The following is a 13,080-nucleotide window of genomic DNA, read 5'->3' as shown; positions in this document are numbered from 1 at the left end:
CCACACTCCAGCGCCTGTTCGGGTGCACTGAGGGAGAATACAGAATGTCCAATTCACCTAACAGTACGTCTTTTGCGACTTGTGGGAGGAAACCACTCGCCCCATACTATGAGTGCAGTTCATTCAAAAAATGACTGAGCGCGATCTACCAGCTACGCTGTGCCCGAAAAGCAGCGTGGCATGGCGCGACATGGCAGGTAACTACTGGGAGACTCCATTCCTGGGATCTACCTAGCTTGCCATGCCTCGTTAGATCTAACGAGCCACCATCCAAACGGAATAAGGTACCGTGACTGGTAGATGCCTCCCCCTGGCTTCCCAACAGCTGGTATGCCTACTGAGATCTAACCAGGTCTCGTGAGGAGTCACGATCAGGATCCCGCCCAGAGTGCGTGCTGACCCCAGATTTAACTAGCTCCCGGCATCTACCAGCCTCCCCAGGGACACCCCGGACGGGCGCCGATTAGTACTGGTCCACACAAACATGAACCAGGCAGAATGGCACCTGGGACCTGGGTCATCAGAGGTCCCTGTGTGGTCACGGACAGGGCAGGGTTGCACCTTGGCACTGCCAGGCTGGTACCTTGGTACTGCCAAGGTGCCCAGGTGGCACTGTCAAGCCAGCAGGAGCAGCGCCAGGTTGTGTTTCAGGGTGCCCAGGTTCCAGGGTGGCACTGCTAAGGGTCAGGGCTTGAGGAGGGTCATGCCCATGAAAGGTGGGTGGAGGGGATATGAAGGGTGGGTGTGCAGAGCGAGTATGAAGGGGCCTCTGGAAGGTTGGGGGTGAAAGGTGGGGGTCCTGGCAGGGGAAGGCTAGAAGGGAGCTTGGGGAGGCCTGAAAAGGGGGGAGGCCTCAGCAACCCCGTAGCGGGGTGCCAACATAGAATCCATAGAATACAGTGCAAAAGGAGGCCATTCGGCCCATTGAGATTGCATCAGCCCTCTGCCTAGACTCACGCTCCCACCCCTATGCCCATAACCCCACCTATCCTTTTGGACACAAAAGAGAAATTTAGTATGGCCAATCCACCTCACCTGAACATCTTGGACTGTGGGAGGAAACCGGAGCACCCATAAGAAACCCACGCAGATATGGGGGGTCATCACTTGGGGAGGTGTGGGGTAATACCCATGTGTGTATGGGGGGGGGGGTGACATTGCCCTTGGCTGGGGGCGTGAGGAACCCTCAAGCCCACTTAGAGATCGAGGCACCCTTTCAAAATGGCCGCCCGATCTCTGAGGAGCCGACCTGGCCTGTGAGTTCAGCTGCCCAGTGATGAAAATAATTCTAAGTGTGGGCTAGTCCGGAGAGAAACTCCCCAGTGCTCAAAAGAGTGATTAATTGTGGTTAGATAGCGCTGGCGAACTCACTGGCAGAGCAGGGCAGAAACTCCCAGCAAGATCCACCTGAAATGGCACTTAGAATCTTTTCCATTAGTTTTCACCCATTATTATTATTTCTCTGGTACTGATCAATGAAAGCAATGTGTGGTTTATTTAATTATAAAGTCAGGCTGCATTAGCTATTCCTTCAAATTGATTTAAAAACAAACACTTCATCATATTCTGACCATTAAGATAGCTTCAGCTCAAGACTCAAATGAGCTCAATCATAAACAATAAAATAAGTTTGTTTCTTCACATTGTGTGGGGTTTGCACGTTATCCGATGTCTGCATGGGCTTCCTCCGGGTGATCTGGTTCACTCCCACAGTCCACATATGTGCAGTTTAGGTGAATTGGCCATGCTAAATTGCCCCTTAATGTCGAGAGACAGCCTTTTGGAGGGCCGGTGCACACCCGCTGGGCCAAACGGCCTCCCTCTACACTGTAGGGGTTCTTTGATTTTATGAATTGCTTTTTTTATTCCCTTGACTGTTAGTTGGCCAACAAGTCAAAATTGAACCACTTTAATTTTAAACTGTGGTTATCAGATAAAATCCATAGAAGTTACTAATTCTCGAATCATCATAATCTTTGTTAGTCGTATCACAAGTGGGCTTACATTAACACTGCAATAAAGTTACTGCGGAAATCCCCGAGTCGCCACACTACGGTGCCTGTTCGGGTACTCAGAGGGAGAATTCAGAACATCCAAATCAACTAACAAGGACACGGAGAAAACCCACGCAGACACGGGGAGAACGTGTGGACACACACAGTGACCCAAGCCGGAAATTGAACCCGGGTCGCTGGCGCAGTGAAGTAACAGTCCTAGCCACCGTGCCACCCATAGAAATTAGTAGGATTATCAAAATCTTACAGTATGAATAACCTAATCTGCTGGAAAGTGGAAACACATTTGCTATTTGTTCATCAATATAAGTTGACCAGCTTTCAGTTTCCCCTTTTTTAAAAGCGTGCAGTTTCTTTACCCACCCCAGTCCTCAATCCTCCAAGTTTACCTAATGGACACACCCGCCCTGCCTGGAATATTCATCAGCCGAAAAGGATTCCCTCCATCAGTGTTCAGCTGGTCCGCAACCAGCATTTATATCTGTGTGAGATACCCACGGAACTGTCATGATCCATTAATCCTGCATCAGTCAAATCTACCAGAGATATTCACATGCCAAAACAGAGTCAGTGGATGGATTGTACTGTAAAGACCTAGGTGAAGATACCTGTAAGGAGCCCCAAGCACGGGGACTCAGAAAAGATGCACCACACCTCACATGAGCACAAGAATTGTCATTGATCAAGCAATAAGAATGCTGAAGATGCAATTCAGACGGCTGGACAGATCTGGGAGTGCCCTTGAATATTCACTAGCATAGATTTCCAGACTGGCGGTGGTCTCCTGCGCCTAGCACAACAATGCAGCGCAATAAGGACTGGAGCTCCAGGAGGAGGAAGGTGATGAACACTCTGCAGTTTCAGAGATGGAGGAAGAGCCTGTCATGGCAAATGTGCCTGCACTTTGCTGCAAGGGGTTCCTGGGATGGATTGATTCAGACACGCCACAGTTAATCTGTGGCAGTGAAGCTACCTGGTACACTAATTCTGGTGCCATGCCTACCCCCCACACACCCAACTCCCCTTAAATCCAAGCCCCAAGCAAATATCAGTCTCAGAAGCAACAATTCATCTGCCTTAACTATTGTCGTACCATTCCACACTGAAGACTGAAAGACACTTGGCAGGCAACAGTCGAAGATGTGGAGGATGTAACAATAGGGTTTTTAAATAAATTTTATCGGTTATAAACATGAAACAAAGTGAAACAATTTAACACCATTTTAAAGACCCAAGTAACTTGTGCAACCAGTCTTCCCTTCCAATTTTTCCATTCCTAAATGGTGTATCCCAACTGGATTAAGAAGAGCTCGAGGCAGGCTTCTTGTATCCCTACAGTGACTGCTCAGATGTTCTTGGCCGATGTTCGCTGCATTTTGAGGTTTGTAGGGGCTCCATCAAAGACTGCTCCATCTGCATCAGTGTAAGGAAGACTGTCATCAGGACAGGAGGCAGCATGCAGGGTTCCGATTAAAGGGGGTCTAGCAGCAAGAAAACAAGAGTGGAAGCACTCTATCCCCTTTCTCCCTTTTGCCTCTCATGGCTCACCTGCATTTGCTGCGGGCACTCCGGCGCCATTCTAGCCCCCGAGGAAGGGGAGAATGACTGGGCCTGGAGGCCTGTTGGCGCCGGCGTCGCTTGCGCCGGTTTTGTCGCCAGCGTCAACACTTGGCCGGGATTTCGGAGAATCCCAGCCCTTATATTTTATGCCTCAGCTAATAAATGCAAGTATCCCATATGCCTTCTTAACCCCTTCCTTTAGCTATCCTGTTGCCTTCAGAGATCTTTGGATATGCATCCCAAGATCCCTCTGATCCTCCATACTTCCCAGCATCATATAATTCATTGTGTATTCCCTTACCTTGTTAGTCCTCCCAGAATGCATTAGCTCACACTTTTCAGAGAACCTTGGTCTGGGCTGTATCATTACCTGTTGATTCTCTATTGTTATAGGTGGAGCTGCTGCATCTAAAGCTGCTAAATATAGAGGTAAATATTCCTACTTTTGATATATTCACTGGTCTAGAGACCATTAAATTATTGTTTTATTTTTGAGGATAGGATAATGCCAAGATTATCTTCAGGGAATACTCGCCATAGAGAAAGTGCAGCGAAGGTTCACCAGACTGACAGACGGGATTGTGGGATTGTCCTATGAGAGATTGAGGATACTGGGCCTGCAATCTCCAGTGTTGAAGAATCAGGGAAACATAGGGCAGCACGGTGGCTCAGTGTGTTGCCTGTCAGCACCAGGGAACTGGATTCGATTCCGGCCTTGGGTTTCCTCTGTGTGGAATTTGCACATTCCTCCCATGTTTATTATTATTATTATTATGTCTGCATGGGTTTCCTCTGGGTGCTCCGGTTTCCTCCCACAGTCCAAAGATGTGAAGGTTAGGTGGACTGGTCATGCTAAATTGTCCCTTGGTTGAGAGATTGGACGGGGTTAGGGGAAAGGGCGAGGGAGTGAGCCTAGGTGGGGTGTTCTTTCGTAGGGTCGATGCAGACGCGATGGGCTGAGTGGACTCCTACACTGTATAGATCTATGGATTTGTACAAAATTCTTACTCAACAGGGTAAATGCAAAAAGGATGTTTTTCTCAGCTGGGGTGTCTAGAACACAATCTCAAATTAAGAGGTAGGCCATTTAGAACTGAGATGAGGAGGAATTTATTCTTTCACAGGGTAAATCTTTGGAATTTTCTATCACAGAGGGCTGTAGAGGCGGTCATTGAGTATATTCAAGATAGAGATTTTTAGATTTCTAGAAATTTAAGGTATCAAAGGATATGGAGATAATGGTGCTGAGGCAGAAGATCTACCATGATCACGTTAAATAGCAGAGCAGACGCAAGGGGCCGAATGGCCTACTCCTGCTCCTATTTCCTATGTTGCTAAGTTGAAGAAAATAAATTATTCTGCTATATGTAATGACGACACATGAGCAGCATTTCCACCTTTGTGATATATGCTTTGCTAATTCTTGAAACATCTCATTAGCTGGATGGCCCAACACAGCCAATTGCATGAGTCAATATATTTTGAGCATTCATCAGTTAGGTTTGAACTTTTATCATATCTTCCCACTTCTTTCCAAAATTAATCTTGAATAGCCTAACCTACCCAAAATAGAAAAATTAAACGGCTTGTAATACGTCTCTTTTCATTAATGCTCTTTCCTTACCCTTAACTCAGTATTTGAGATGGCACTCAATGCCTGATCGAGGAGCCCAGTATCGGGAGTTTGGGGGTGGAGGGTTGTGGGGAGAGGGTGTTGCCACTGAGAGATCCCACATGCCCTTGCTGCCGACCCCCATGACCCCCACCCTGTCACACCCCCCCCCCCCCCCGCCATCACTCACTTGTGGTCTGGGATCCAGCAACAGTACTAACCCTCAGTGTGTGTCCTCTGGGCAGCAACAAATGATAGCTTTCGGCGGGCAGGACTTCAACCTCCAGTGTCCTTGAATCAGGGAATTGCCCACCACTGTCCAGTTATCTGTCTGAGTGTCATTTAATTCAGATACCTTCCCTAACGAGGCAATGTGGGGCTTTCTCCATCTCTCCAGCCAGCAAGCGAGACCCCGTCGCCTCTGTTAAATATCAGCCAATATCTTGAATTATTCTTGTGATTTCAATGTAGGTCTTGGAATAGGCGCGCAGACTGGCATTGGAGCGGGAATCCGGCCTGGCATTGGAGCTGGAATCTGGCCTGGTTATGGAGGGGGAGTGTGGCCTGGTGTTGGAGTGGGGGTTCGGCCAGGCTTTGGAGTAGGTGTTCAGCCTGGCATCGGAATAGGTAATTTACTGTTTTTTGAAAGAGACTTTCCTGCTTGTACCCTTGTGGAGTGTATAAGCCCATCTCCGACAAGTTGTGTGCAAATAGGGGTGTCACGGCAATAATACTAAATGCAGAAGGAAAATTAACCGCACGTTGCTGCCTTCATGAAGGATGCTGTTAGGGAAGATTGATGGATTGCAGTTTCCAAGTTTGTTAACATAACATCTATCTATGGATATGCTGAATGGCTGGGGTTTTCCACTCCTGGGACACCAGGTTGAGATATTCCCGCCTATTAAAATGAAGCAGGTGAGTAATCACAGGATTTACAGGGTTCAAGCAAAATAACCAAGGAAACAGGGCTGATGATATCAGGTGTTGTGGAACTCAGTGTTATCGCAACTTCAATAAAACTGCAAGAGTGCGCTCAAAAGCATATGACTCGGGTTTTCTACAGTCAGAGGGGCTGCACACTGGGCGAGATTTAACCGTTAAAAAATCTATGTCCGGTTTTTGGCGGGTTTAGCATTGTGTTTTTCAGTGGCTGCAGCGTTGAGAAACCGTCTTTTTAACACCACTTTGCCATTTGTTTTGACCTCGGCGTATTTCTCTCCGCCAAGGCTCCTGGGAACACTCCAACTGGTAAGGCCCCCCGAGCTCGATTCCTGGCAGTGCCGCCCTGGCCGTGCTATCAGGGCACCCAGGATGGCACTGCCAAGGTGTGTGGGTAGCACTGCCAGGATGCCAGGCTGGCAGTGCCAAGGTGCATGGGCAACATATACAGTGCCGGGGTGTCACCCTGCCCTGTCCCTTACCACCCTGGGGGTCCACCCTGGTCTGGAAGGCCACACACACGTGCCATTACAACTGGTCCACGTTTGTGGAAGCCAGTACTAAATGGTCAAGGTCTCCCAGGCGCAGCTGTTAGGTTTTGGGCGCCGGACGAACCCCGCAAGCATATATTTAAATGAGTCTAATGGCTCATTTGAATATGCTAACCTGGATCACGCCCAGTGAGGGAGAGATCCAGTTTGCAACATCTCGCGAGACTTTGTTAACTCTCGCAAGGCGTTTCAATTGTCGCAAATTTCATGAGAGGGCTCTCACAAGATTCAACGGCTTTGTCCTGACACCAAGTCAGGCGTGACGAGAACATTTAATGGCGCCCTTTATCTATCAGAGCCATGGAAAGTATCAAACCCACGCCAAGCAGGGAGTTTTCACCTGTCAAGCTTGGTGGGTTTCTATGCAGGCATGGGTTAAATCAGCTTTAATTGTTGTCAAATTGCAAAACCGACAAGAACCCATTGACATTGTCCTTTGAGCTGAGCACGTTGTTCGGTTTTGAGACTGCCAGATCTTCCACTTAAATATTTTCAATGACCATTAATTTCTCCTTTAGCCAGGATTCTGACTTGAATTCTGTGCATACCCATTTCATGTGCTTCCTGGAGCTCACCAGGTTCTCACAAGGCAAGAGGACAGTGCGATTTCATGAAGCAGATCAATTTCTTCCAGGGCTGGCATACATCCCGATCCAAGAAAAATAGAGAATATTAAAGCCATGCTAACACCTCAAGATAAGGGCGATCTTTGAAGATATCCAGATCTCTTTAATTTCTGTCTCCATATATTTTTACACTGAAATCTTAATCGCTAAGGGAATTATCAGTAGCAATTTTATATCGTAAGGAGACGACGATCCTGGGGAAAGGTGCCTCACAGGTCTGGGAACATGTATATTACAAAATGGTAAATTGATTGCCTTTGCTTGAAAATCACTCTCCGTATTGCAATCCAACTACTCCAAATGTAGCAGGAAACATTAACTTTAGTCTTTGGAATCATGAATTTTCATACCTATCTGTTTGGCAAAAGATTTGTGCGACAAACTGATCACAAGCCACTCAGATGATCTGGCAAAAAACTTTGACCAGTGTACTGCCAGGACTTCAGCGTCTCTTCATAAAAATTCAAAATTACTACTGTGAGATTAGCGAGAAAAGTAATTTAATGGTCACATTGGATACATTTAGAGGATTGCCTAACCCAGTGAAAACAGAAAATGGATCTACAAGTTGACTTCTTTCACATTGAATTTGAAGATAGTCTCCAAATTGATTTGACACATTTTGCACAATACAAATGCCAGAAGAAACAGCGAAAGATTTTACACTACAGAAACTACGGAAAGCTTTAATTAAAGGATGGCCTGATTCAATACAGCTTGTCCACAAACATATGAGAACATTTTGACCTTATTGAAATAAGCTAAGCATCTCGCGGGGGGTCATTTTTAAAGACAGGCAGGTCATTAAACTGGAGTCTTTGTGACTTCTTCTACAGTTTAATTACTCACACATGGGCATAGATTAGACGAGAACACTCGCAAGGGAGACAGCCTATTGGCTGGATATGAATAATGACATTGAAGTCATCATCAAAGAGTGTGAGGCATCAAGAGCATTTGCCAAGTCAGCACAAAGAACTATCATTTCCACATGAAATTCCTACCCATCATTGGTCAAAAATCACAACGGACCTCTTTCATGTCAATTACACTGACTTCATCATCACCGCCGACGACTTCACCAAGTATCCCATTATTCAACAATTGCACAATACTTCAAGCACAACTGTTGCACACACTCTAATTGCCAATTTTAGTTTATTTGGTGTGCCTCGAGATATCATTACAGATAATGGTCCACAATTTATTGGTACGCGATTTCAAGATAGGTCTGAGAAGTGGAATATAGATTGTGCTACTTTTACTCACGACTCTGGATCCAGCAGCCTAGCTGAATTAATGATTCACAAGGTGAAATCTCGAATCCTCAAACGTAGACACACCAAGCAAGATCTACACGTTGCAATGTTACATCTGAGAGTGGCAGCTTTAAGTGCAACTATTCCATCTTCGGCAGAGGTCATGTTTGGCTCTCCAGTGCAGACCAATCTACCTACCTTTACCCATTCTACTCTCTCAGAAACTAGAGGCCAACTTTTGAAACAAGAGAAGATGACCAACATGCATTGTAAAAATGCAGGCACAGAATTGTCAAATTTTCAGTTGAGACGACAAGTTTGCATCCAGGATCCCACAGAAGATATGTGGCAACCAGCTGAGGCGACAAAAATTTGTTCAGAACCAAGGTCGTTCCACAGTGAGATGTAACCAAGAACATATCAGAACCATTCCAGCTCCTCAATCACCATGCAGACCTATTGTATTGAGGACTAGATCCCAAATTGAATCAGACACATTCAACAATGACAACACCAAAGGTAACTGTGAGCAATTAAAGAAACCTCCAGACAAGGTTACCATGCCAAAATCTGGGTGTATCAGCAGATTATCTTTACTCTTTAGACACTCAGATTCATCAGTTCTATGCACATATGCAACGATACTTAAACATGAACATGTACTTTAAATAGTTATAGTTCTCTGGAAGGAGGGAAATATCTTTAAAAAGAAAGATTAATATGCCTTTAAGGGTTAGCAGCATGCCATCATTAGAAAGGAAGTGTGCCATGTGATCCAGTGTCAGTTTCACTTTGGCCTATGAGCGGAACACAATGCACACAGCCCTACTGTTAATGTCTACATGCTTTCTATCCATGTAAATATGTTCTTATGTACCTAGTATAAATAAATGGATGGACAATGGGTTAACCCATCCTTTGAGTGATTGATGCCTTTATATTATTACAAAAACACAACATTAAACTACAAAGAAGAAAAAAGAAACCTTATTAAAATCTCTCCCCCTCCCCCACACCCCAAACCGGCTTTCTCCTCCAATCCTACGTGACTCGACTACTCCTCCACACAACCTACCTACCCCTCAACCTGACTGCCCACCCGTCCATTCTCGCATTCAATTACTTGCCCAACCATTCACTCACCCTCACTCACTCACTCACCCACCCACTCACTCACTGACTCACTCACTCACTCACTCACCCACCCACTGACTGACTCACTCACTCACTCACCCACCCACCCACACACACTCACTCACTCACTCACCCACCCACTCACTCACCCACCCACTGACTGACTGACTGACTCACTCACTCACTCACTCACCCACCCACTCACACACACTGACTCACTCACCCACCCACTGACTGACACTCACTCACTCACTCACCGACTCACTCACTCACACACTGACTCACTCACTCACTCACTGACTGACTGACTCACTCACACACTGACTCACTCACTCACTGACTGACTGACTGACTCACTCACTCACCCATTCACTCACCCACCCACTCACCCATTCACTCACTCACCGACTCACTCACTCACACACTCACTGACTGACTCACTCACTCACCCACCCACCCACCCACTCACCCATTCACTGACTCACTCACTCACAGACTCACACACACTCACCCACCCACTCACTCACTCACCCACCCACTCGCCCATTCACTCACACACACTCACTCACTCACTCACTCACCCACCCACCCACTCACTCACAGACTCACACACTCACCCACCCACTCACTCACAGACTCACACACTCACCCACCCACTCACCCATTCACTCTCTCACTCACACACACTCACTCACTCACTGACTCACTCACTCACCCACCCACCCACCCACTCACTCACTCAGACACACACTCACCCACTCACTCACTCACTCACCCAACCACTCACTCACTCACTCACTCACTCACTCACTCACTCACTCACTCACTCACTCACTCACTCACTCACTCACTCACTCACTCACCCACCCACCCACTCACTCACTCACTCACTCACTCACTCACTCACTCACTCACTCACCCACCCACCCACCCACCCACCCACCCACCCACCCACCCACCCACCCACCCACCCACCCACCCACCCACCCACCCACCCACTCACTCACTCACTCACTCACTCACTCACTCACTCACTCACTCACTCACTCACTCACTCACTCACTCACCCACCCACCCACCCACCCACCCACCCACCCACCCACCCACTCACTCACTCACCCACCCACCCACCCACCCACCCACCCACCCACACACACACACACACACACACTCACTCACTCACTCACTCACTCACTCACTCACTCACTCACTCACTCACTCACTCACTCACTCACTCACTCACTCACCCACCCACCCACCCACCCACACACACACACACTCACTCACTCACTCACTCACTCACTCACTCACTCACTCACTCACCCACCCACCCACTCACTCACTCACCCACCCACTCACTCACTCACCCACCCACCCACTCACTCACTCACTCACCCACCCACTCACTCACTCACTCACTCACTCACTCACTCACTCACTCACACTCACTCACCCACTCACCCACTCACCCACTCGATCACTCACTCGATCACACTCACTCACTCACCCACACACACACTCACTCACTCACTCACCCACCCACTCACACTCACTCACTCACTCACTCACTCACTCACCCATTCACTCACTCACTCACTCACTCGATCACTCACTCACTTGATCGATCACTCACTCACTCACTCACTCACCCACTCACCCACTCACCCACTCACCCACTCACCCACTCACTCACTCACTCACTCACCCACTCACCCACTCACTCACCCACCCAGTCACTCACTCACTCACTCACCCAGTCACTCACTCACTCACCCAACCACCCACTCACTCACTCACTCACCCACCCACCCACTCACTCACTCACCCACTCACTCACCCATTCACTCACTCACCCACCCACTCACTCACTGTGGTTTATCACAGGGCTAAATCGCTGGCTTTTAAAGCAGACCAAGGCAGGCCAGCAGCACGGTTCAATTCCCGTACCAGCCTCCCCGAACAGGCGCCGGAATGTGGCGACTAGGGGCTTTTCACAGGAACTTCATTTGAAGCATACTTGTGGCAATAAGCGATTTTCATATCATTTCACCCACTGAGTCACTCATTCCCATTCACACACTCACTCACCGACTCACTCACCGACTCACTCACTGACTCACCCACTCACTCACTGACTCACTCACCCACCCACTCACTCACTCACTCACTCACCCACTCATCACTGACTCACCCACTCACACTCACTGACTCACTCACTGACTCACTCACTCACTCATCACTGACTCACTCACCCACCCACTCACTCACTCACTCACTCACCCACTCATCACTGACTCACCCACTCACACTCACTGACTCACTCACTGACTCACTCACTGACTCACTCACTCACTCACTGACTCGCCCACTCACACTCACTCACTCACCCACTCACTCACCCACCCACACTCACTCACCCAATCACACTCACTCACTGACTCACCCACTCACTCACTCACTCACTCACTCACTCACTCACTCACTCACTCACTCACTCACTCACTCACTGACTGACTGACTGACTGACTGACTGACTGACTGACTGACTCACTCACTCACTCACTCACTCACTCACTCACTCACTCACTCACTCACTCACTCACTCACTCACAGACTCACAATCACCCACCCACTCACTCACAGACTCACACACTCACCCACCCACTCACTCACAGACTCACACACTCACCCACCCACTCACCCACCCACTCACCCATTCACTCTCTCACTCACACACACTCACTCACTCACTGACTCACTCACTCACCCACCCACCCACCCACCCACCCACTCACCCATTCACTGACTCACTCACTCACAGACTCACACACACTCACCCACCCACTCACTCACTCACCCACCCACTCGCCCATTCACTCACACACACTCACTCACTCACTCACTCACCCACCCACCCACTCACTCACTCACTCACTCACTCACCCACCCACTCACTCACTCACTCACTCACTCACAGACTCACAATCACCCACCCACTCACTCACAGACTCACACACTCACCCACCCACTCACTCACAGACTCACACACTCACCCACCCACTCACCCACCCACTCACCCATTCACTCTCTCACTCACACACACTCACTCACTCACTGACTCACTCACTCACCCACCCACCCACCCACTCACTCACTCAGACACACACTCACCCACTCACTCACTCACTCACCCAACCACTCACTCACTCACTCACCCACCCACTCACCCACTCACCCACTCACTCACTCACTCACTCACCCACCCACCCACTCACTCACTCACCCACTCGATCACTCACTCACTCGATCGATCACTCACTCACTCACCCACCCACTCACCCACCCACTCACACACACACACACACACACTCACTCACTCAC

The 13,080-nt window shown here is 48.4% G+C and overlaps 1 protein-coding gene across 20 annotated transcripts in view; it reads left to right on the top strand.

Moving 5' to 3' along the window:
• LOC140386732 (uncharacterized) overlaps positions 1-13,080 on the top strand; it is a 387,270-nt gene that overhangs the window by 335,431 nt on the left and 38,759 nt on the right. For 13 of the 20 annotated variants that reach the window (XM_072469351.1, XM_072469358.1, XM_072469363.1 and 10 more), the window contains 2 exons: positions 3,969-4,004; positions 5,659-5,814. The exons of 3 other annotated variants lie outside the window; for them this stretch is intronic. In XM_072469351.1, the coding sequence (XP_072325452.1) occupies positions 3,969-4,004; positions 5,659-5,814 (192 nt within the window). The remainder of the gene's footprint in view (positions 1-3,968; positions 4,005-5,658; positions 5,815-13,080) is intronic. 4 more of the 20 variants (XM_072469368.1, XM_072469366.1, XM_072469361.1 and 1 more) reach the window with 2 other exon arrangements.

This window comes from Scyliorhinus torazame, chromosome 12 (assembly GCF_047496885.1).
Source record: "Scyliorhinus torazame isolate Kashiwa2021f chromosome 12, sScyTor2.1, whole genome shotgun sequence".
Taxonomy (NCBI): Eukaryota; Metazoa; Chordata; class Chondrichthyes; order Carcharhiniformes; family Scyliorhinidae; genus Scyliorhinus; species Scyliorhinus torazame.
The sequence above is the reverse complement of the archived record's forward strand: the minus strand, read 5'-3'. Positions and strand labels throughout refer to the sequence as shown.